Source organism: Heterocephalus glaber, unplaced genomic scaffold (genome assembly GCF_053883595.1).
Source record: "Heterocephalus glaber isolate CG9 unplaced genomic scaffold, H.glaber_assembly_v1.0 deba00001472, whole genome shotgun sequence".
Taxonomy (NCBI): Eukaryota; Metazoa; Chordata; class Mammalia; order Rodentia; family Bathyergidae; genus Heterocephalus; species Heterocephalus glaber.
In genome coordinates this window covers 72688926-72715257 of record NW_028258315.1, presented here as the reverse complement: position 1 = coordinate 72715257, position 26332 = coordinate 72688926, and the positions used below count along the sequence as shown (strand labels likewise).

General features: G+C 34.7%; 1 protein-coding gene across 14 annotated transcripts in view; it reads left to right on the top strand.

Annotated features, from left to right (window-relative positions):
• The window catches only part of Rbms3 (RNA binding motif single stranded interacting protein 3), a 1369918-nt gene that overhangs the window by 925814 nt on the left and 417772 nt on the right, over nucleotides 1-26332 (top strand). For all 14 annotated transcript variants that reach the window (XM_013077038.3, XM_013077039.3, XM_021238654.2 and 11 more), the window contains one exon: nucleotides 5372-5463. In XM_013077038.3, the coding sequence (XP_012932492.2) occupies nucleotides 5372-5463 (92 nt within the window). The remainder of the gene's footprint in view (nucleotides 1-5371; nucleotides 5464-26332) is intronic.

The following is a 26332-nucleotide window of genomic DNA, read 5'->3' as shown; positions in this document are numbered from 1 at the left end:
GAGAGTAAGTCTCCTTTGCCAGGCTATAGATGCCATTGCAAATCGGAAGCAGGAGCTCTGGTTTTATCTTCCCTTTCCTTTCACATGTACACACACACACACACACACACACACACACAAATCCCAAAGTTGGTAAATAAATAAGCACTATGAAGAGAATTTAAAGAGCCAGTAGCAACACAGACACATAAATAAGCTGTTGAAAATGAGAAGACTTTTAATGAAATTCCAAAGGATTGTCACAGTGGTTCAGTCAAATGGCAGAGATCTCAGAATATGTTACCTGCAACTGCATTAATGGAAACAAAACCTGAACCCTCTGGCAATACTACTGCTTGTAAAATTCAATTGTTACGTGTATGTGTAAGTGTATTTTTTCTATAGAGTCACATGATTGGTACTGCAGTAAAAATAGCAAAATGTTAAACTAGCACTCAGGTTTAAAGCTTTTCAGGAAAGCACTGATTGGATCTGTCAATGGAATGAGTGCTTTTGGAGAATGACCTAATTATCACAGAGCTTGTTCCTTCTCACTGCTCTACTTCCTACTAATTGCAGGACTGCTGGCCTCCTCCCCCTGACAAGGAAGAAAAACAAGGGCAGGGATGTGTGGAGAAAACAGTGACATTCAGTTTTAATTCATTTGAACTTGCTGCCCAGCAAGCTTAATTACATAATTGGGAGTGAGATCTGTGGGCTTACAGCCACTTGGGCCAGTTTCTGATGGGGGTTTGCTGGGATTTTAGCAGTTACGATAAAGCATTATTAGTTGGGCCTGAAATAATCCCCCTCTCCTTCCCTCAGCAGATGTAGAATCAGAGGTTCTTGTTCTCAGACTTGATTATTTGTCATTAAGGAAAGCAAATTGAAACCAAATTGAAGCTGCTTTATTCCTTAGTAAACGCATCATTATTCTTTAGAGTCAGCCTCGTATTTCATTGTGTTTTCTTCTGATGGTGATGTAGTGTCTGCTGTCAGGCAAAACTCAGGAACACAATGTTTATTTCCAGAATGGGAGTGTAATTCCAGGTTGCCTGAGACATTTTTACCTCTGAACTTTGATTTTAACGAGTGAAAAATAAATGTATATGAAAGTCATATAACTTGGTGAAATACTTCAGATGTGGTAGCTTGTCCTTTATAATTTTGTTCACGGAGTCGTTGCTCCTCTTTTGGCTCGGTGCCATCAATGCAGATGTTTTGTACCAAGGGGCTGTTCTCTCCTTGCTGACATTATAACTCTTTCAGAAACTCTTTTCTCAAAGTTCAGCCATAAGTTGCCTGAGTCAGAGAAAGCTCAGGGTGTTCCAAGGCCTCCCGGAAATGTCTTGTTTGGATAAGAGTCCATCCCTGGAGATCTGCTTCTTGATTTTGTAATATCCTGTGTAATGTGTGGGAGTGGAAAGAAAGGGAGGAAGCCAGCGAGAAGAAGCCTTACTAATGCAAAGTGCCAGAGGCCAGGTGTGCAGTATAGGGGTGCTTTGCTGGGCAAGTGTGGCTGACCCAGAGTCAAGACCATGTAACGTTTGTGTTGTCCTTTCTAGTTGAAAAGTATTAGTAGACATTTGGTCATTTAATCACCATGGCAGTCCACAAGGTAGGTTAACATCTCTTAAACATGTTTTCAATTTATTTTGACAAATATTTATCAAGCACAGGCTATGAGTTAAGTACAGTCCTACTAACTGGGTTGTACAAAGAAATAACACCTGGTAACCAAGGGCACTTTTGATTTTTTTTTTTCAGTTACTATAAGCGAAGGAGCAGCATTGTCATATATGTCCTATATCCTCCTACCTGCCTGCCTTCTAGAGAATAATATTTTATGCCTTTCTGTAGCTTTAATCTTTTATTATCAGCTTTATCTTTCCTACCAACATTTGAAAATGCAAAGACTAAAAACTTGCAAAGAATGTTATCTGTCCTATAGAATATAGTCAATAAGTATTTGCTGAATGACTTAAATGAGTTCTCAGTTCTCAGTAGACCTCTACTCCAGCTCCACACTGGAATGAGGTAGGGAATAAAGAGATACACACAGACCTCCCACCACACACACACATTTTAAAGCAATGCAAAAACCTCCATAGACTTCATATTCCCTGCTAGCTAAATCTATCCTTAATTCTTCTTCCCAGTCAAAATAACTGGAAGAGGCCTGAAAACCCTCTCTATGGCCTCATCTTTCTCTTACTCTTCTTCCTCTCAGGTGCCTTCAGTCCCCACTGCTTTCCTGAAGAAGACCTTGATAAAGGCATCTCTTCCTCAACAGGATGGGCACCAGCTCCCATGCTCTCCCCTGCCCATGCTCTCTGTTGCATCTGACATGGGAATTTTCTTCCTACTTGGAAGAATTTCTCACCTTGGCTTTGAGATGTGCTATTATCTCTCTCTCTCCCCCCTTCCCCCCCTCCCTCTCCCTCCCTCTCCCTCTCCCTCTCTCTGATTTTTCTTCTACCTTCTTTGCTAATTCACTTTTTCATCTGACAGCTAAATACTAAAGTTGCTCAAATTCCAAATCTTGGCCTTTTTTATAATACACTAGGAAGTTTTGTCTGTTGCTGTCTCTGTAAATAATATTTTATGTTATTGTTCATCTAATTTGTATTTTAAATTGCATCCCCTTTTCTGAGTACCAACCTAATATATCTAGCTCCTACTTGACATTTCTACTTAGATGTCTCTAAAGCTTTTCTGACTCAACATGTCTCAAAACAATATTTTAATTTTCCTGCTCTCCTACTGGGTCCTCCTCTATTCTCCCTGTTTCTGTAAATTGCATCTCCACTCAGCCAGTGGCTTATAGCAACAAAACAAAACAAAACAAACAAACAAAAAACAACAAAAAGTAGATGACCAGTTGTTATCTTTACTGCCCCTACTCTCAGCCTAATCAGCCTGTCACCAAGTCCTATTAATTCCACCTCCAAAATATAACTGAAATCATGTATCTCACCCAATCAATTTTATTGCCAGCTACCATTCCTCTGAATTGTTTCAATAGCCTCTAAGTCATTTCTCTCACTCCACTCTTGCTGCCCTCAACAATTCAATCTTCAGCTGAGGTGTTATTTTAAAAATGCAGATCATTTTTTGCCACTGCTTCCTTAAAACTCTTAATAATCAATAGTTAGATTCTATGTTACATGCTTTCACTTTCTTTCCAAGAACACGTGCCGTATTTAACCATAGATTTATTTGTATAATTTTTTGCTACTTCTCCCAACACAGCTATAAGTTGCACAAGGGCAGGAACTGAGAGTATTTTTTTAAACACTCAATAAACTGTGCTATGTACAGTACCTGATATATTATTTTAATACTGGCTAAAGATGTCATTATTGAATGAACCTATAAATAAATGAGAGAGATTGACCAAAGTGTGAGGTGAAAGGTGGTTCCCATCCAAAAATCATTTGAAGAGTTCTATGGTAAATGTAGCCACCCCCTTAACAAATGTATGGAGTCAGTGAGCTAGATTGGATCCTTCCTTGAATTGTTTTAGTTCGGGTCCTGTTTTTAATTCCAAGTAATTTTCAAGAATTGGGTCCTCTCCTGGGTAGGCTTTAGAGGTTACTAGAGTAGTTTACAAAGTGGGATTATGAAACAGTTCATAGTATGGTGTGTTTGAAAGGCCCTGAGTAGGCTTGGTTTCAAATAGTGGATCTGCCAATTAAGTGGATCGTGATCTTTGGCCCATGCCAACTCTCCAGTGCCTCAATGTCTTCTTGTATGTAATGGTCATGAGACCAATACTGCATTAAGCTCTCATGACTTCACTACATGTCAGTGAACCGGCCCGCCACTCAGCACAGCTGCTGGCATATGGAAGATAATGTCTAAATTTTATTTTTTTTCCTTTCCACCTTACTACGATTGCTGACTTTTGCTACTTTTTCCTTCTCCTTTTATTTTTCCTCATTCATCTTAGTGGGTGGTAATATTTGTATTACTCACATAGTTTGGATTTTGTAGAAAGAGAAGAATTAGCAGTACTTACAGAGCAGACTTCCTTTTGGATTAGAAATACAAACTTCACAGCTTCTCTGGCCCAGCTTTTCAAGAGCATTTTATGGTACACCGCTGTGTAACAAGTTCATTTTAGGATAACATGCTGGGAGGGAGAAAAAGAAGACAGGATTCGAGGGGAGAAAATTAAAAAGTTAATTAAAAGAAACAACTGGGTAATTGAATTTCTTTGCAGTCTTCTTTGTTTATTGGGATAGGGGGTCACAGTGCAAGGTTAGTAGGTATGCTTCTGCGGGACACCCCAAAACTTCTAAATGAGACAAGTATGAAAGTACAGAGCAAAACCCTGCCTAATGATGGGAAAATGTGTAGGACACATATATCAGGCTTTTGAGGAGAAAGCTGCCTTCATATTCATTCTTGCGGATTTACATTTTTAAGGATTCTTGGCAGCTGACTGAACTGTCAGGCTAAGCCCTGGCTGAACATCAGCTAGCTTAAGGGCATGCAAACTTCCCTTCTCATTGACTCTGCCTTACTACCTTTGGCCTCATCATGCATACACACTCACACAAGCACACAAACACAACGATAAAAACATTTCCTATGCCCCTCAGATGGTATTCCAGTATCAAATAAGCAAGATCTTTTTTTTATTTTTTAAAGCTTGAATATTTATGTATTTAATCATATTTAATCATATTTAATCATACTTTGTCACATGTTAGTTATTAAAATGTTATTATAGAAAGAGTCAAGGTCCAATAATGAAGAAGCATGATAGCTATATCACTATAAGCATGATAGTGCACGCCTATAATCCCAGCACCATGGGAGGCTGAGGCAGGAGGATTGCAAATTCAAGCCCAGCTTGGACAACATAGTGATTTAGCAAGACCCTATCTCAAAATTTAAAAATAAATAAATAAAAAGGGGCTGAGGCTATAACTCAGTGCTAGGGCCCTGGGTTTAATCCTTGGTACAGGAAAAAAAAGCATTGGTTCAGTAATCAAGTAGATTTTTGTTTAGACCCATCTCACTCACAACTTTTATTTATCTGTGCAGTCAATCTATATTTCTGAGTGCCGATGGTGTGGCAGATATTACTGCAGTTGCTGTTGATGACCATATTCTTATCATAGCTCTTATTAATTTGGGTTTGGAAAATTAATATTAGAGATAGACTTGTGTCTACCCTCCAAATCACTCTGTAGAAAATGACTTACATTTATATCTAAAGGTATCTTCCAAAAGGTTAAGGACTACTGATTTGAGAACCTTTATCTTCAATCAGGTTCTTTTCAGAAGAGATGAATGCGAGTCTGACTACAAACCTGCATTCATCAGTGTGATGGAGGCGAGCTGCATGTGCGCACTAATGAGGGGTTCTGTATTTCCACAGGTTATGGTTTTGTAGATTTTGACAGTCCCGCAGCTGCACAGAAAGCAGTAGCATCTCTCAAAGCAAATGGCGTGCAGGCACAGATGGCCAAGGTAAGACTCGTGTGTGTGTGTGTGTGTGTGTGTGTGTGTGTGTGTGTGTGTGTGTATTTCTCATTTCCTGTGAGCTGACTCTAAAGTAGAGTGAGCATGTAACAATTCATGTTATATTTATTTTTTTAGGAAAAATAAACTCTACAACTGAATTGCCTTAGAATAATTTGGCTGATTTATTTCATGGTATTTGTGTATTTTTATTAATGTGCATATATTTGTATTTACTTGTTATGGTAATCGCATCACTTATTTAAGGATGGTTTAAAAATACAAGGAGAGAGAGGAGATAAGTTTGTATGTATGTAGGACTTTCATCGGTAAATACAGTGTTGGAGTATTACAGTTGTGGGCAATTTGTCTTTGATTAACTATGCTAAACATTATTCTTATTTTTATGTTGGAGAGAATTGATTGTTGAATGATGGAGTTGTCTGACCTGTGCAGGGAAATAAGTTTATTAAAGCATGCTTTGTTTTGCTAGAACTCCACCTTGGCCCACATAGATTAGGTGAATATTTCCTAGATAATAATTTGCTGGATATTAAAATTTTTCAATACTTACTTTATTGGTGTGTAGAACTTATCTGGAAATGTCTATCTGAAAGTATAATACATTTTATATCTAAAAAATAAAATAGTTTATAAAAGTTTCTATGCTAATTGGAGTTATAAGAATTTACATATATGATAAAATAATATAGAAATTACATACGTAGTGTAGTAATGTCAACTTGCTGGTTTCAGTGTGATTCTTTACTTAGTGTGATGTAACATTTGGGTGCAAAGTACCTAGTATCTCTCTGTACTATTTTTGCAACTTCCTATAAATCTATAGTAATTTCTAAATAAAAATCTAAAATAATATATAATATCTGGATATTTGACAGATATGTACATTAACATAGTAATCATTTTGGGTTTGTTCACACACAACGAAAATTTCAAAATATTTTTTCCAGTTAATTTTAGTAAATGTTTTAATCTCGAGATTGTCCAGATTGTTGAAATCCTAATGCACTGCGTTTATGTGAAATTCATATGTTCAGTTGATCTTAGCTATCCCCATAGAGCTGAGTATTTTAGCAATGGAGTAATCGCACATTCAGTCCTCTGAATTTTGTCATGGTTACTAATAATTTCTGATACCATTTTCCGATTTCAAGCTCAGACTTCTAGAGGTAGGATACATGGTTCTCATCATCTACAGTTGTCATCTAGCAAGCTGACAGAGCCCTATCTGCTAACCTAGTGTTTCAAGTTATTTCCCTTATAGATTACTTTGGTGGACTGATTGTCCTTTATGACACTTTAATTGCTACTCAAAGCAATATATAATTAGAATTTGAATTCTTTCCGCTGTGTATTATATTCTTCATCAGGATTATGCCTGGAAGCTTTGGATTTGGTCATGAACTAAGATTGATGAAGTTGATATTTTTAATTAATAAGGAAATTACATACATGTCTTGGTTTAAAGGTTACTTGATAAAGAATCAGTAGTAACCCAAATAGCAATTTCCTGTACCCAGAAAATAAATGATAAAATATAGCTGTTATGGACTGGGGATTTAGCTCAGTGGTTTCGCCACCTGCTGCGTAAGCTCAAGGACTGGAGTTCGATCCCTGCCCGGTACAAAAAACAAAACAAAACAAAACAACAACAACAACAACAACAACAAAAAAATATATATATATATACACACACAGTTAGATATGTCTGTTGTTTGCAATATATACTTGAATTTGAATGAAAAGCAGCACCTATTGACAAGAAAATGTGTATAAAATTGATTCAGAGAAAAAAATTGTATTGGAATATTTTTTCTATTCTATTAGCAAAATCCTGAATTTCATAAGTTGCTAAAAATAACAAATACATGTTATTTCTATTACTTCAAATCTTCTCAGAATATATACATATAGTATATGTATATTTAAGGTGTTGAATAGGAACAATAAAGAAATTTGGCATGAATTCATAAGTACTGTGGGGCCACTATGAATACTTTTCCTCTGTGTCCTGGAATTCTGGTACATAGGGAATATCTGTCTCCATCTCTTTCTCGTGTGCACATGCTAATCACTGACATCTCACATAGTCAAGAAACTATCAGAGGGGAAATATTAAAGAGCTTTTAAAATGATTATTTATTCTAACCAGAATTTTTGGTCTTTGCAGTAAGAGGATTCCAATAGGAATATTTAAAGTCACTTACATTCAGAGTTACTCATAGATTTTACACCATCAATTGTACTGTCAGTGAAAGGAATTCTTTTCTTTCATGAAGTTGGAACTGAAAACCTAGAACTTCAGTTTCACATCTGCCTACTGGAAAATTTTCAGCAGTAAGTGACTGTAATTTAGCTACCCAGAAGAAAAATAAACTCCCTTTGACAATGAAATGGAACAATCTTGACCACCTGTATTAGAAGATTTCTCACTGAGGTATTGGATTTCATGGCACTTTTTTCCTTTGTCCTAGTTGTAACTGTTATTTATTATCATATAAACATGCAGTCTGCAGGGTATATAAAACTTGTACTATTTTTTTTGCCATTAAATATCTACTGAATAGCCTCCTACATCCTCTTTCTTATCAGTATCCTACTATGCAGGTTGTGGTGTCACATTTTAAAGACCCCAGGATTTTAAAATAAAAATGCGACAAATAATCAAGATTTCCAATAGCAACCTGAAGCTAATATGAAAGTCTCCATGTGAATTGTTTTATTGGCAAGCCCCTTCCAATGTGTGCACATGGGAACTCCAATTGATGTGTCAACTAAAAGAAATTTAATAACAGATTATCCAGGAAGTGGTAATTGATTAATAGTAAGAAACCATTAGCACAAACTAAAATTTTCTGTATAATTGCTGTTTTGCCAGAAATGGGTTTTCAGGATCAAAGGATATGTTTTTTAAGGAAAGAAGATTTGTAATATTTTAGTAACTCATAATAATTAAGAAAATAGGCCTTGAATCTTGATGCTGGTAACACCTGGATGTGTCACCTTGGCTAAGTTATTTAAATATCTCTGAAACTCTCATAGTAATACTGTACTTGGGTTATAGAATTACTGTGAATTTTTTTAAATGCCCAACTAATCTGATGTCATTCCAAGATTGTAGAAAGAAGTCAGTTGATGTTAATTACTTAATAAATGTTATTTATGTATTAAATTCAAACTTGCTACCAGACCTTTAAATCCTCCTGTATCCTTAAATGTCACGATATTACAAAATAGTTTGTTGAAAGTAACAAAAAACAGCGTTAGTAAATACTTTCATTGTTTATTTTGTACCCATTATATTGGTTATTAAAGAGGTGACACAGAGTTAAACTTCTTTCTTATTCTGAATTTTCAACATTATCCCAGTATCCATTATTGTTACAGTCCTAAACTAGTAATTTTGGCTAGTTACTATTTTTTCTGACCTCAAGATACACAGAAAAAGTTATTGGCCAGGGAATATGTGTTTCCAGTAGCAAGAAAAGAAGAGCATAAATGAAATCCAGGTAACAGTAGTTTAACTTACAGGTATTTATTTTACGACTGTACAAAGAAAGCCTGGGATAGTCAAAATAAAGCATATGCTTTGGAGTGCCATCAGGATCGAGCCATCCCTGCCATCCTTTATCTCTGGCTTTCACAATATACATCTGTATGATGATTTCTAAAGATATAGCCCTTGTATCTATAGTTAATCCAGAAAAATGAGAAAAGGGCAAATGAATGAAATAATATTATGGCCAATTTTGTCCTTTCAAAAGGGTGACTGACTTCACTGGGGCATAAGTAGAATAAATCAAAGTGATCACATGTTTGTTTGTTTGTTTTAATAAAATCTTATTTTAAAACAAGTCAAATTAAGTGATTATATCCTTTTGGACCAGGTATCCAAGAGGATTTCTAGTACTTTTACAGGAATAATAAAACGTATCATCTCTGACATGACAGAGAGAAGATTCAAATGAGAGGAAAAGAATTCTCTCCTGTAAATCAATGAACTTGATAGTAGATCTCTTGGGAGTGGGGAGCCAAAATGATCAGATTTTTTCATTTATAATCTGAGGATATGAAAGATAAAATTTAGTGACTATAAGAAAGGAAATGTTTTCAATGCAAACATACACGAGTAATTTACAAAAGATATCATTTCATTCAGGCCCTACAAGTCATATTTCAGTAGGAGAATTTTAGTTAATTAAGGAGAAGCCTATTCAATAGAATACTCAAAACAGACTAAGAATGCAGCTACTAGCCTCAGGATCTAGCTGGTTGCTACCAAAGCTACTCTTATAAATGCACAGATATGTGTTAGATTTTTGTCAGCTAGGCTCCTATAGTCTATGAAACCATTAGTAGTTTCTGCTTCTATGATTTCTAGGAATAGAGGATAACACTGACTATCTGATATGCCTGAATCACTATAATGAAGTGGAGACTACTGATAAATCACTCAAGCACGAGGCTCCTCAAGAGCTTTCACAAAGAAAGGAGAGTGACACATTCAAGGGTAACTTTTAAGTAGGCAGTTCAGGAGATATTGCTTCCAGGACTGATGGGAAATTCACTCAATCAGTATTTTATAATGGTGGGCAAGCGCTGTCAGGAGAGTCTAATGTCCACAGAATAATGTCCAGGTAAAATTTTTTTGTGGTCAATAAGATCAGGGGTCAGAGAAGTCTACATAATGTCATTTGTTTGTATCCCCAGTTTTTCCCTGGAGATAAAGTGCTAGGAATTGCAATTGGAGCAGCAATTTTCCATTCCCCTATATTCTCATCACATGTTTTTTGAACATGTATACCTACCATACACCAGCATTGTTCTACATGCTGAAGATGAAGCATTGAATCAAACCAAGTTTAATGAAGATCACATTCTAATGAGGATAGGCAGAAAACAAACATAAAACAAAAGAACATAGTATACTATGTAGTCAGAATTAGTTTGGAGATGAAACTGGTTTGGCTTACAAAACAGAAGATGGAGATGGTGTTTTGAATATAAACGGAAATATATTTTAGCCAGGGTGGTCAGTTAAAGCTTCCCTCATGATACGACATTTGAAAAGATAACTAAAAGAAGAGGAGCGAACTCTGCATTTATTTATTTTAGAGATATTTACAGATAATTCCTATAGTATTTTAAATTAGAGCAAATTTTTTAGTGAGATAACATGTTTAGGTTTCTTTACATCCTACACCTCTGTTTTGATAATAGAAGAGTTGTATAGAAAACCCAAACCCACTACTCCTGTATTTTTCATGGGAGCTCTCTGGTTTAGAGTCATCCTAATATTGCAACTTTTGGAAGATTTCTCTTGTACAATCCAAATTCTATTTGAGTCACTGAGTATTTTTTCCAACACTCAATTTCTTCAAATCATGATGTTCAGTTATACAAATGTTTATAAAGATGCAACTAGACACCCTGTACTACGACTATGGAATTCACTTTAAACAACTGTGATTCCAAAGAATAGCAGTCCAGTGTTGCTTTTAATCTAGATCATTGCTCTTGGATGACTGATACAATGTAGTGAATACTGCTCTATCTCATTTCCTAAGCTAATACTTGAATGTCTATATCATGTGCTCATGTGGCATGCATCTCCAACAGAAAAGCATCTTTAACAAACAAGTATTGAGCATTATTTTCCTCATGATTAATATATTTCAAGTTTGCACTGAAAGAAATACTTAATGGTTGGTCCCTTACTTGTCTATAAAATATTTGTGAATGCCTGCTTTGCTGGCTATGTTAACATGGCTCATTTTTTTGCTGATCCAAATGCTGAATGTAGGGATTCAAAACCCAATATTGAAACTGTCAGGGCTGATTTTAATCCTATTCATTAATTATTTGAAGTTTTTGAAGCAGAATCCTCTGAAGTTCAATATTTTTATTAGCTTTTACCAAATAATCTGCATAATCTGCTTTGGGTGATACCCCGCATTCTGCAAAGACTCTACTGTGTCCTCTTAAGTGAAATGATACAAGAATGTGTGATAGTTAGTAGAATTACCTGGCATTGAAAATGACTAAAAATTTTCAAAAATGTCTTTGTGCCCTATGTTGAAGTCTCTACCAGTTGGCTAAGTACTTTCTTACTAAAGGATATATATGGAATAGAAATTCTTTTCAACTTGCAAGAAATATCAACACTTTCATTCCTTCCTCTTTGAGGGGAATGTGTCCACAGGCTTATCTCAATCAATAACTCATTTCCTGGTGTACTGTTTAAAAATCCAATAATAAACAATCTTCACTTGTGGCTATAATAATTTGTGATAAAGTTTAGAAAGAACAGATCTTTTCTCTGGTGACCATTACAGTAAATTGAGAGGTCCTTCTTATGATCATTACCTTCTCCCATATAGATACTGATCCTATTAAAAAAAGACAAAGAAGTACATCAAAATAAGAAAACTGTAACTTGAATTACTGGTCGTATTTTGTTAGGAAAATATGCCTTAGATTTGGGAAGGGAATGAGGCTGTTAATACCAAATGCCAAAACTTGATTTATCAGTCTGTTTACAGAAATTGTTACAGAGCAATGGGCCTCTTTACCAAAGGATAAAGTTCTGTCTTATCATAGACTGAAAAGGAAATAGTACATGTTCTCTCAGCTGGAAGGTAAAGTTCAAGGGCAGGGGAGGGTGCAATAAGCCACATCTGCAGATTGCTTGCTCTCAAACAATCCAGTCAGGTGAGTTATTAATTCTCTAATTTGGGAGCATTGACTAAGTAGACAAATGAGGGAAAGAATGCAAGGGATTGTTGAACTAATATCGTTTCATATAAAAATACAATAAAATAGTGCCGGGGATTTAGCTCAGTGGTTCCGGTGCCAGCCTGGCAACCGCAAGGTCCTGAGTTCAATCCCTGGTACCAAAAAAACCCTCCCAAAAAACAAAAACAACAATAAAAGAATAAAAGAGACAAACTCCTCTGGTACGACTGCTTCTTTGCTTTCTGCATCTTATTTTTTGCAGTGTATCCTGAAGGAAATGATTGGATTAATTGAAATGTTAGAATTATGTATTATTTTATAGTTTTCCATCTTATTATCTGCTTGTTACCAAGGTTTATGGTCCACCTTGTGTTTCCTGCTCATGTGCTCAGCAACTCTCTTCAAGTCTTGAACTGCATTTATTCTAAAAACAGGCCAGGAAGCACATAAGAAGATATAAGTGATAAAAGAAATTATGTTTCCAGAGTACCTTCTCTATGCTGATGGCCAGGTTAACTGTGTTCATAGCTATTATCCCATTTAATTCTTGCTGGGATTCTGTGAAAGAGACATTATTTCATATTTATAGATGAAGAAATAAGGGGTGTCACAAGTTCATTAAGGATATAAATGTTAATCCATTTGTTTCCAGAGCTTTAATCTTTCCAAGGAAATCATAAGGTTGCTAATGTTGTCCTCAAATCTCTTCATTGGTACCTGCTATTGAATTTCTAAAGTGAAAAAACAGACTGAACAAAATTATCAATATAGTATGCTTCAGAATCTACACTCCTCATTTGCACAGTATAAAATTAGTTAATCTTTGTTGAATGAGTATATAATTGAACAAATGAATAGCCAGTTTGGTTATATTGTAATGGTTTTCAACATTGATAAATAGCTGTGATTTTAACTTTTGAGCAGAAGTATTCCTTGACACCATATCCTAACCACTTATCCATGAGAGCATAATTCCTGAGCCCACAATATAATGATTCAGTACAGTCATTCCAAGGATTGGCTGGGGGAGGGGGAGCTGATGCCTGATGGACTTCTTTTTGTTTTTCTTTTGAGAAATCATATTCAGGAATGTGATAATGGAGACCATTGACTTTTGCATTTTATAAGTTTTAAATAAATTGGATATATGGAGTACTTCTCAACTATAAAGAAGGATAAATTTGAGTCATTTGTAGAAAAATAGATGCACTTGAGACCATAATGTTAAGTGAAGTAAATCAGATACATACGGTTAAATATCCTATGATTTCTCATATATGTGAAACCTAAAATATAAATAAAGAGCAGAATGAAAGACAGTAGGAAGGGGGGAAACAGATTTGTGGAAATAGAAAGGGTATTTGAGGTTGAAGGAAGTGGAAGGGAGGGGAGAGGAAGAGGAAGTAAAAAGGATCAAGGTGTGATAAGTACATGCACCAATACCCCACAATAAATGTATTAATTACGTATCACAAACATATACTAATAAAACGTTAAAAGAAAATAAAAATTAAAAATTAAGTACCTACTTACAATATACATCCACAAATTACATTTTTTTATTTATGATAATTCAGCATGATTTTTCCATGAAGTTGCAGAATAAATACGAAAAACGTTTGGCAGTTCCACAGTATATCTGACTTTTGCTTGAAAATGTATGAATATACAAATACACAATTCTTACATTTGCATATGCTCTATTTTTAACTATTTCACGTAAGAAATGTAATTCTGACATTTTCTAATAATCATCTCAAAATATAGATATTAAAGGCAAATATATGCTGATTCCACGTTAGAAATATATATTATATCTTTGAAATTATGCAGCTGGGGCCAATCCTACTATAGTATATCCAGGATCTTTTATATTTAAAATAGATGTTTAGAATTAAATTTTAATTACATGTAAGGGTTCAAAACTTGTCAAAAGTTTTCCATATCAAATCATTTAAGCTGCAAGGGGAAGCATCAAAACTTATTGCCCCTGTGTCCACTGATGTGGACCTATAATCTCAGCTACTTGAAAGTGTGAAGACATCAAGTTCATGGCCAATCTGGACAACCTAGTGAGACTCCTATCTCAACAAACACAAACTAAATATTTCAGAAACACTCCAGTTGTTTACTCAATATGTCAAGTTGAGGTAGGGAAATCTTTCTGTGAGTGTGCTAAAATGAAAGGAAATGTTTATACAGTTTTCCTCAAAGTATTATGGAAACAGACTACCTATCTATTTTACTGTTTATTGCACTCTAGAAATAATTTCTAAGTGTAAACAATGTTGTAGCTTTGTCCATTACATTAAACAAGACACTAATTAAAAGACTGAGTATAAAAGATAATAATGCACTGGTCACTTAATTCTTTAATTCAGACCCAGTCTCTTTTCTTTCTAGTCATGGCCATTTTTATTTATATTTTGAGATCATCTAGCTAAAGCGGGGGAGAGATCATGATGATGTCCTTTATAGGTGAATATAAGTATTGGAGTCTTGAGGCTAGTGAAGACGGAGCTGTCTTTGTTCTGCACCTTGTTAATTTTGACTAGCCAAAGAGTAACTCTCACAGATAATGAAAGAAGGGAATGACAAATGTCATCCATTTGTACACATTCTGTTATGGTTAAGATCTAAAATGTCCCTCAAGATTCTCATGTGTGTGGATGGTGATTAGACATGCGGTTGTCCTTCCACTTTGCCATTTCTCCAACTGAGCCTGCCAACAATAGACTGAAACTTCGGAACACTGTGAGCCCAAATAAACCTCTCCTTTAAGTTGTGGATGTTAGATATATTGTCCTAGCTACCGGAAAGTGACTAAAACACATTCTGAGCTCCAAGTAAATCTGTACATGCTTTGTGAGAGTCCTAGTAATTTGTTCTGTTTTTAATATTCCTGTTGCCATGAACAACTGAGTTCCCCAAGATTTAATAAATTTTGCCGGTATAGTTGGAGTGTATGCTAGCATAATGTTAGCTTCTGTTTTTCACATACTTCCTTTCACTTGAACTTTTTAGCCTTTTCCCATATATATTTGATGAAAAAAATGTTATAGATAGGGACTGTTATTTTATCTCAGATGGAGGAAATATCCATAGACTAATGTCTGAAATATCTGATGTTGGCAATCAAATCTTTCACCTCAGCCTTTGCTGGGACACAGGAAACCAACTAATGGCTGATTATGCCCAGGAATTTAGTAACTTATGCATATGGTAAATGCTGTGAGCCAAATAATTTGTTAGCTGATGGCTGGAGGTCTCAGAGGGGCTGTCAGCATAGTAGAATAGTAGAGCATTACTAATTGGACTATGTGCTAATCCTTGTGGTTCTTTAGTTGAAGAATTTAACCATAACACACAATACAATTCTACATGCAGAAAGCAAAGTGTTAAAAACACGGACAATCTATATTTTCAATTTAGCTCATTGGCAACCATGCCTGCCTTTTAAGCGCAAGGCCCTGAGTTCAATCTCCAGTATTGCAAAAAAAAAAAAAAAAAAAAGACCTTCTAATTTTAACCTTATTATGTATTTTTGTAGCTTTCTTCTAATATTATCTTAATTTAGAATTCTGTAAGGTATATTATGAATATCTTTCATAAGAGAAAGATATTAAATACAATGTCACTTTTTTTTTTTTGGTACTGGAGATCGAACTCGGGACCTTGCGCTTGCAAGGCAGGCACCGTAACCACTAAGCTAAATCCCCGGCCCCACAATATCACTTTTTAAATACTCCAATTCTATTCTCTTAAGTTTGTAAAGGTTTATGTTGATTATATATAACTAGTTGCTTTGCATGTAGAGTGCTAGGACCAGCTAGTGCTATGTACTTTCGGATATTGTTCCCTTTTCCATCCTTCTCCTCCTCGGTGGGTATCTTTCCTGAACCCTTCCGACTCCTCTTCAGGTGTCAGTATCTCAGGGGAACCTTCTTGACACCCCAGGTTGCGTCACACTTCCTTTTTAAATGTTTGCATAGAATCTATGTTTACAATTTGTAATTTAAACTTTATTTGAGAGACTATTTTTTCTTGTGGCAAAAGGATATCTGTATTTTAACAAAAGTTTATAGAACCAACCACTAATGGAAAAACAAAAATGCTATTACAATTTGAGAAGTGCTGAGCTATTTGAGAGATCGATAAGGATTTCTTCTTAATAAATGTGTAAGAGTTGGAAATAATCTAGATTGGGGGGGACTTTCTGTGAAAGGCCAGATAGTTAATAATTTGACTTTGTAAGCAATAACTATTTTTGTCACAACTGCTCAATCACCACTGTATACCTTCTGAACTCTACACGGTGCCTTTCCAGAAGGTAGCGAGAAAAATAATACTTTATGAATGACAGAATTGTGTTGTAGTTATTAGTATATAAGTTTACAAGTGAAGAAATTGAAGCACAAAGCCTTTAACTAATTTATTGAAACTCATACAGCCAACTGAATGTTAAAATCCCATCTCATGTCTAATCTCAAAGCGACTACTGCATTGAGAGATATTTTAATTGAGACAATGAAAATACTGTAAGGTTTAACTTTCTTTTTATATGAGACTGTACCATATTTAACATATGATATTCCTCTGTACAATGTTTTAGAGCACAGATTCTTAAGGAGAGACATCTTGTCTCTGTCTTGGGAATATTTGGCAATGTCTGAAGACATTTTTCATTTTTACAATGGTTGAAAGATGCTTTTGGCATCTACTAGCACCTTGTGATGCATGAAAGAGCCTTTCCCCACCATGACAACAGTTCAACTACCTACTTTCCTATACTTCTTCCTTCCTTCAGTGATTCATAAGACATATATGCATAAAATGCTTTTCATATAGACAAAAAATAGGAGTAAGACATTTACAGTTTATAGGGAGGTACAGATATGTCAATAGAAAATTTACACATGGCAAATAGTTAAAAAGTGACATATATAAGAGCACAAAGTGAAGACAAAGTGTTTTATCTGAGATTCATAGAAATACTTTCTAGGGGAAGTATCATTTAAGTATCCAAAGACATTTTCATTTTTATTATTTTTAATTTTTATTTTTTATCAATACATGTTTGCTCTACATAATGCTCCTTTAAACAGAAATTCTCAACTGCAGTGTCTAGAAATATTTTTGGAGGCTACAACTGGGGCAGAGGCCCTTGTTACTGAAATGTATTGGTCAACCATTGCAGTATTGCTAAACATCTTTCAGTGCATGGAGCAGCATCCTTTCTACCCCAACAAGGAATTATTTTGACCCAAATGCCAATAATATTGACTTTGAGAAATCCTATTTTGAATGATTACACCAGAAGATCATTATGATATTGACACTTTGTTTTAAAAATTCAAGTTAATTTTATTGTCCTCAATTATAATTTTTACATATTGTAATTAACAATAAAATAGTGTATGTGTGGATTATATATATGGTTTCATTTTATGACTATCTAGAAACTATATAACTACTTATTAGGATAAAATTATCATTTTTATTGCCTTTAATGACATGCCACACCTAATAATTCATTGCACCCTCTTCCCTTTGAATTTCTATTATAGTCCAAATATAAGCCTTTATGGCACTTCCATTTTTCAGGTTTAATCTTATGACCATACTGAACTTGATGTCAGAGTCCATGCCTGATTCATCTTTACACTTCTTCTAAGATTCTGCACATGGTGGGCTCTCAGATTTTCACTGAATGATTCAAAACAAGATATTTCTTTCAGAGGCTAAGCAAATATCTACAGAAAAGTAGAAATCAATTGACGAAAATAGTCATTTTACCTCCTTTCCTTCAAATGGGTCTACTTATTAAATTTTTGATCATTAAGATTCCCTTCAATTACAGTTCTGAAATTGTATATGACTAAGCTTCTGGATAATTTGCTATAGTTGTTAGGATTTTTCAGGAAACAGCTCTGTTCATTTACCTTTTAATATCTACCACTCTATGCATCTTAGCTGTTAGTGATCATTAATTTTCCTTTGGTGCAAACCACTAGAAAAATGGAAATTTGATTGTCATTTATCTACCAGCATATTTTTTGAAAAGAAGCAGAAAATAATAATTAATTAAACTTTAGAGGCTTTGAGATATATTTTGGCATATTGGCTGCAATGACACTTCTAAAATAAAGCAAAAATAAACCATGTAATGATTTACTTTCTTTTATACATACACTACAACTTTTCCATAGATAATTTTGTAACTAGTATTGAATGTTATGGTTCTATTCCTTCCCTAAATATTTTATATTTATATTCTGCTTCTGTTTTCAACTGAGTTTATCTTCATTTAATATTCCTTTTAAAAATGCAATCTGAAAGCTAGTTACGGATTAAATAGTGGACTTGGGTTGAGTATAAATTTTTTATCTGAAGAACAAAATGAAAAGTGCTATGAAGTTTCATTGTTGTTGGAAATGACCTGAAAATAAAAATGTCAATGCAACAACATAATGATGTGTAGTTTTGATATAGGCTCAGATCCAGATTATTGTATCTTTCAATCTACTGAATATCTTGAAATTTTAAGGGTATTCTTTTGAATTTTCCTGAATTCTAAAAATAAATACATATTTTATGTTATCTTGAGCATTAATAATCCCTGATTATAGTGTGGATAGATAACCACTTATATCTTTGTATATTTTGTGGTGTGATCTAGTAGAAAAAGAAATGATGTTCACCGTAGATGCACTAACAACAAAGGTTATCCAACAACAAAAAAATCAGAAATGGTAGAAATCAGAGATGGTATATCCCTGCTTCACAAAATGATGATGAGCTTGTAAGAATAAAATATGGATGTCTACTTATACCTGGTCTTGGCAATTCAAATTGTACAATAGGAGAAAAATGCAGTTTTCTGACCCTTTTTAATATACTTAATTTGATTTTAGTGGGTGGGCATAGTACACCATATCCAATGTGCCAGTGCTGATTATATCCTTTCACACTAATGCTACTAACATGTGCCTTGCACTTTCCAAAGATGGTATAACTAGTTAGAAGCTGGTCAAAAGTGCCAATTAGATATTATATAATCTTCTCGCTACTTTCCCCTTTCTGGCTTTGTTAAACTACGAAAGAAGGAAGTTTTGTTTTCTGGGATTTTTTTTTTTGTTTTATTTTGTTTTGTTTTGCTTTGTTCTGTTGCTGTTCATCAAGGTGTAGGCATTATAGGAATTAGTATTTGGATTCCTGATACTTTCCATCTCTCATCCTATTCTCTCTGAAACATAATTTACAATTCTCCCTTTCTTAGTAAGGGTTTTGTTGAGTTATGCACCAGCACTATGAAGTTATAGATGATTTGTCTTTGATGTTTTTGTATTCTTTAATGATAAATTAGATCAGGTTGACTGTCTATTCTCCTAGATTTTGTTCAACACCTACTCAACGGCATTATAGCCCTCCCTTTGGTGGGTCATATAATTGATGGTTAAAGACTATATTGTTTGGAACTTAATTCACATCTAGGTTTATGGAAATGTATAGGGATTGTGACTTGGTTTACAGGCTAAGAGACATTTTTCCCAGGTCTCTTGCACACCAAAGAATTTTGTTCTTGTGGATTTTTAAATGTGTTTGATTTCTTTTGTACATCAACATAAGTCAGAGAAGATCCCAGAAGATCTCAGTAACATAAAATTTGGATCAGAACTAAGGTTGGAAATGGTTTGGTCATATTATACAAATCTTTCCTCATACTTACTAAAACACCCATGAGAAGTTGTTGTGTGTAATTTCTTATACTAAATAGGGTTTATTTTATAAGAACTATATGACTATTTTACATATGCAAAATAAAATTATAACCAAACATAAATGGACATGAGAAAATCCAGCAGCCACATTCACATCTGTCTCTGAGTTTTTCCTGAGTTATTCCTTTACCATGTATTTATTCATTCTTTCATCTTCTAGAGCTCACTCGCAGATGAATGTTGCCAATGGTAATGTTTAAGAAAAATGTCATGGGGACAAAAAAATCTATTCATCAATACTTTCTTCATGAAATTAGGAAAAATTGTATATTGGCTTTGAAGAAAGGTCTTCTCAAATGAAACAGAATTGTTTAATGATACACAATCGAAGCAATAGGCCAATCATACAAGATAAATGAGTACACATTATATCTGACAAGGAGAAAACAATACTGTTTGCATCAAAACTTAACTAAATAAGAATATTCTATTAAAGTCAATATGCTCGGATATGTTGGAAAATCATACATGCACTATTTGGGATTCCAGAATTGCTCTACTGGGTACATTTTCAAACTTCTAAATTATCGTGTCAATTTATTACTGATTTTAGATTTTTATGAGTAGAAAGATGTAAATGGTAAACCATTGAGTAATTTACTTTAATTAGGTTTTTTTGTTGTTGTTGTTGTTGTTGTTTTGGTACCGGGGATCGAGCTCTGGACCTTGCGCTTTCGAGGCAGGTGCAGTGCCAATGAGCTAAATCCCCAGCCCTGAAATTAGATTTTTAAAGCTCTCTTCATTTCCTGTTTTCTTAGTCCATTTGGGTTGCTATAACAAATACTATATATTACATTGTTTATAAACAAGAGGCATTTGGGCTGGGAATGTAGCTCAGCAGCACAGAGCCTGCCTGGCAAACAGAGGCCCTGAGTTCAATTTCTGGTACCAAAAAAACAAAACAAAACAAAACAAAACAAAAAAAAGAAAGAGAGAGATATTTATTTCTTACACTTCTGGAGGCTGGGAAATCCAAGGTCTCATAGATTTTTGTGTCTGATAAGAGTCTATTTCCCAGTTTATATGCAGTTTTCTACCTACTTTTTACACATTGGAAAAGGGCACACAAGCCCACTTGGGCCTAGGAATATTATTCATATTCATAAGGGGTCTGGCATCATAGCCTAATTGTTTCTCTTAGTTAATTTCTTGTCAGTGGAACACATTACCTGACACCCACAATTTAAGATTATTTTGGCTCATATTTTTAGTTCCTAGTTGGCAGGCTCCAAGGCAACAAAGCATGGTGGAGGGGTCTACTGCAGAGAAAAGCTTCTTACATCATGTCTCTAGGAAGCAGAGCAAGGAACCAAGAGCCTGGGAAGGAGACATCCTCTTGAAGGTCAAGCCCCAGTGACTCCTCCTCTTCCTACCAGATGCCACCTCCTAAGAGCAAGTCAGCTGTAGCACTGCCATGATTCAGGCATCCTCCACAACCCCCAACTGCTCGTGTGAGCTCACAGCAGCTTTCTCCATCCAAATAACACTCTCAAAGGCTCTGTATTATTGGCCATCAGGATTTCTCAACATGTATTATAGGGGAGCACAAACATTCAAATCATAACATCTACATAATTTGCCCAAAGAATCACCTACTTTTAGTTTTCTTAAGTGTAAACTTTTCCCCAAGTGCCTTTACTAGAAAGAGTACTTAAGCATTTCTATTTTTACTTTACTTCCAGAAAACTCATTTTTTCTCTGGTACATTTTTGCACAGTATTATATGCCTAAATTTACAGATCAGAGCAAATTAAAACTGAAATTTCTAAAAATTAGTTAATACATTTGAATATGTTGCTCATAAGTTTTAGTCTTTATTCATTTCTAATATTAATTCCTTGCTGCTTGTTCTAAGAAAAAATAAGCTGCATGGGAAAATCGTGCATATATATATGTTATGTATTTCTTTTCTTACTATAAAATTATTAAAATATACACATAAGTAGAGAAAAAGTATACTAATACAGGATGAAGAACCACAACATGTTCATCACTGAATTTCAATATTTATTCAACTGTTGATCTCGTTTCACCTGAGGTTTTGCAAACATGCTCACTCTATTTCACAACCTAGCCATTATATAATTTTATCTATAGATATTCTATCATTTACCTCTTTTAGCTAAAGATTCCTATGTATTCATATCACCATGACCCAGATTGAGTTAAACCCAAATTTGTATGGTAGTATTTTACAAGTTTGATACAATAGCCCCAGTTAAAGACCAACTTAAATCTTTCCCATCAAATAATTGAGATTTATCTGAAAAAAATGACCTGAAACTATGAGTAATAATGCAGTGAGATATTAAAGAGATAAGACACTATGATTCTTCTTACAGTCTCAATTTTTGAGTTATATGCTGCTTAACATCAAAGACTGTAAAATTTCACAGAAAATTTTCTAACCTAATCCCCTTATGGGGTTGGTTTTGGCTGCTACCATATTATTTTGGTGAACAAAGTGAGTAGAAAATACTCAATTATAGGTGTCAATTGTGTAAGTTTTACATGCATTTTTATGCATTTAAACTACATGAAATACCTGAATTGGGAAAAGGATGTGGTCCAAGAAGCAGCAGCAGGTGGATACATTAATTCACTCTTCCTGCTTTGGGAAAGTACTGCTTAATTTATACTTTATCCAGAGCAGCTGGTAGGGCAAGAGGTTCCAATACTCTCTGAATGAAAAGAGAAATTTATTGTTTTGAATATCATAATTTTCTGTATATGTCTCTTTGAAGCTTCTTTGGTTGTGGAGAGTAGTAGAGGACAGTCAGGAGTCATCTTTTTATTAATTGCATGCATGGCTTATGTATTCTTTATATGTTTCATATTCTTTAGCTGTAGTATTTACTGCATTGTTCATTCTGGTGGAGTGTTTCCTTCTCAAACTTTGTGTATTGCAGAACTAGTAGTTTTAATTTCCAATCTTTTGTGCACTGATTGATGCTTTTATAAAATATAGTAAATGAACTAACAAGAAAATGAAACAAATGGAAATAAACAAAATTAAGTCATTTTTTATTATTAGTAATTTTAACTGGCAAAAATCTGGTCATCATATTGCTGTAAACTTTTTAAAGTCTTGACCATTCTCTCTATTTTTGTCTCATCTTGGGTAAATACTTGGTGATGTGGTCCTACTCTTCAGACCATACTTATTGTAGTACTGGTCCAAACATGATCTACACACACAGGTGACAACCACAATATTAAATTAATTGGTCATATGGTGCTGTCATTTACAAGCAATTGCAGAGCCCAACCAAAGAGCTGCAGATATTCCTGAACACTTCCTTAATTATTCTGTGTTTTAACTGGTTTGAAAGATGATTTTACAGTTGCTGGAGGAGGAATGAGGGAATCTGGGAGATCTGGAGGAAGGTTTAATCAGAACCTATTTTCAAGATGTGCAAGTATTTCAATATGATCACAACCTCTATAAGCATATACAAACCGTCCCAGCGAGCATCAGTGGGACATCTGCCCATTTCCAGATCCCTGCACCTGTAGACACTGAAGAACAGGGAATTCATCGCTGCTCTGTGCCCAGAAACATGTCTAATATAGCAGATGCCAAGCAAATGAGTGACTGGAGAGATGAGGTTTGCAGAAGGAAACTTCTCTTTCAACTTTTTATTCAGCCATAGTAATTCAAATATTACAATAGGATGTGTATGTCTCAGTGTCAAGATATTCAGAACTTTCCTTCTCAGCAGATGTAAAAGGCAAATTATTCTTGAGCCTGTGTCCATGTTAAAGGACCATTATTGTCATTTGCTTTGAGATACATATGGAGTTCATTGCTCCTATTTGTATGTTTACATTCACAAAAATTTGGCTTTCATGTCATAAGTAGAAATGCTAATTTTATAAATCAGTTTTACTTTACTGAATCAAGGCCAATTCTATAAAAATTTCTTTTTAAACCTTCATTCTAAATATTTTAGATGATTTATTACCTTTATCTGAGAACAAAAAGCAAGGTGGACATGGCGTATTAACTGATGAAAGGGAAGGCAAGATAAATGGGAACCCTATCATTAATACATGCACAGTGTAGAATGAATATGACAGATTCATGCATAAACATCAGCAAGAAAACAGTAACAAACTAATATAAGGGCAAATGCCCATACATAATAAATTGTACACAGCAGTCTCGATAATTTGTCATGTTCTATTTCAAGTCTGGGTGTGTGCATAAGAGTTGTTCTCACTACCTCCTTTACCCTCCTTAATGAAGTAATACAGTCATTTTTCAGATTTCTCTGTAGGTGACACTTCTTTCAGGGGCATTTTGAGGGACAGCACCTACCTACATCTATAATCTGTGGTGTGTTCTTCCCTAAGCCTTCCCAGCCTCCTGTAATTATCCTGTGAAAAGATTTGAAACACTTGGACATTGTCACTTTACTTTTGCTCTTTTCTATAGTGCCTGTCCTGTGTCTGGCTTGTAGGGTCTCAAAAGATACCAACTCAATAAAATCAATAATAAATTGCGGATCTATTAGTGAGCACTCAGAAACCGTATAGTTCTTTAAATTTTCTAAAAGACTGCTCTGCCCCTATTCTTGCCGAGGATGGCTATGGCTAGAGAATGGCAGGGATTTAGCTCAGTGATGCTGCTGCCTGCCCTGCAAGCACAAGGGCCTGAGTTCAATCCCCAGTACCAAAAAAAAACAACAACAAAAAAAAACCCAGAGAGAGGATGGCATGACATTTTGGAAGGAGGAGTAATTCTGTAAAGTACTGATGAATTCTGGCAGGATGCTACATTTATATTTCTAAAATTATAAGAACTAGGATATTTATATGCATATTTTTACCCCACATCCTTGAACTTACTGCCTTGCCTTAAGAAAATATTCTGTCCTTCTTTTTATATATTTAACAGGACATGTTGAGGATTTGATGCCGACATGTCTTATTTCCTGAGTAATGAGATACTTCCATTTGTGGTAGGGCATCTTGTGCTGCCCTAAATGAGCTATGGCAAGCCAAACATGAATTGGAATGCCAAATGTTATGTCTTGTGTGCTTGTCAAGTGCGTGATCTATTTCTGAAAACTGAAATGCAGTGCAATGACATATTTTACTATTTGTGAACTTTACCTTCTGTTAATATGATTGAAGCAACTGGAAATGGAAATTGTCAGGGCAATTTAACAAAGAAGCCCTATAAAACTTATTATAGTCTAGGTAATAAAAATCAGCTTAGAAGGCATATTCTTCAAACCTGAGTTTTATTTGGTGAAACATGCTGGTGACTGACCTTTCCTGAAACATACCAACAAGGAGTCATTTTGAGGTCCTGTCTTAAATTATAAACAGTAATCTGATCAAATTCTGCTGTATTTTGCTCACAGTCCATGACAGGATGTGTAAGTACACCAAATAGACTGCTATATGACTGGCTATTAAGATGAGCTTAATGTGTATTTTATGTAATTGCCTACTGTACAAAGCAATAAAAAGTCAATCTTATTCACTGCAAGTGCATAATTATTGAATAAATCAAAGAATCTTTACAGATTTGTGATTCACTTTAATCTTTCAATAGGTAAAACTAGAGAGCATGGAGCTACACACAGGTAACTTAAAATTCTCCAGTTGAAGTTTCAGGGTAGAAAACTAGAAGTGGTACACACTTTGTACATTAAAACATACTTTAAGGAAGTGAATTTCCAATGTACAAAGATTAAAAGATCTTTAGAGTATGAAGCAATCCGTCTTTCTTCATCTGTTCTCAGAGTTGTTCTCTGTTAAAATGTCCCACATACAATGCACATCCAGAGATTATTTTGTATGTATCCCAACAAAAGTGTGCCATACCCAAAGTGAACACATGAGAGGTTGTGCAGAACCCTGCTTACAATTGCAAGGCTTGGAGTCTAATTCCTATGTTTTACCTACTAGTTGTGTGGCCTTAAGCATGGTAGTAAATCTCCCTATTCAGTTTTTTCATTTCCTCCTTTTAAGTATAAACATGGCGGTCATAAATTGGCTATGGGATTCAGCTTAGAAGAGCACTTATCCTATCATTAAATCAAAGTTAACTATTGATTTTTTGTTATTATTATGAACATTCCCATAATACCTACTCAACTCAGAAGAGAGCATAAATATGAAAGTGGTAATTATACATCTATATATTTTCATGTTTACACACAGATATATATATATATATATATATATATATATATATATATACACACACACAGCTTCTGATATGCATCTTACTTCTTGATTCATATCTTGGACACATTGTTATATTGGTATATGGAGATATTTATTTGTAATCTCTGTGTATAATTCCATTTTAGAAATTTATAATT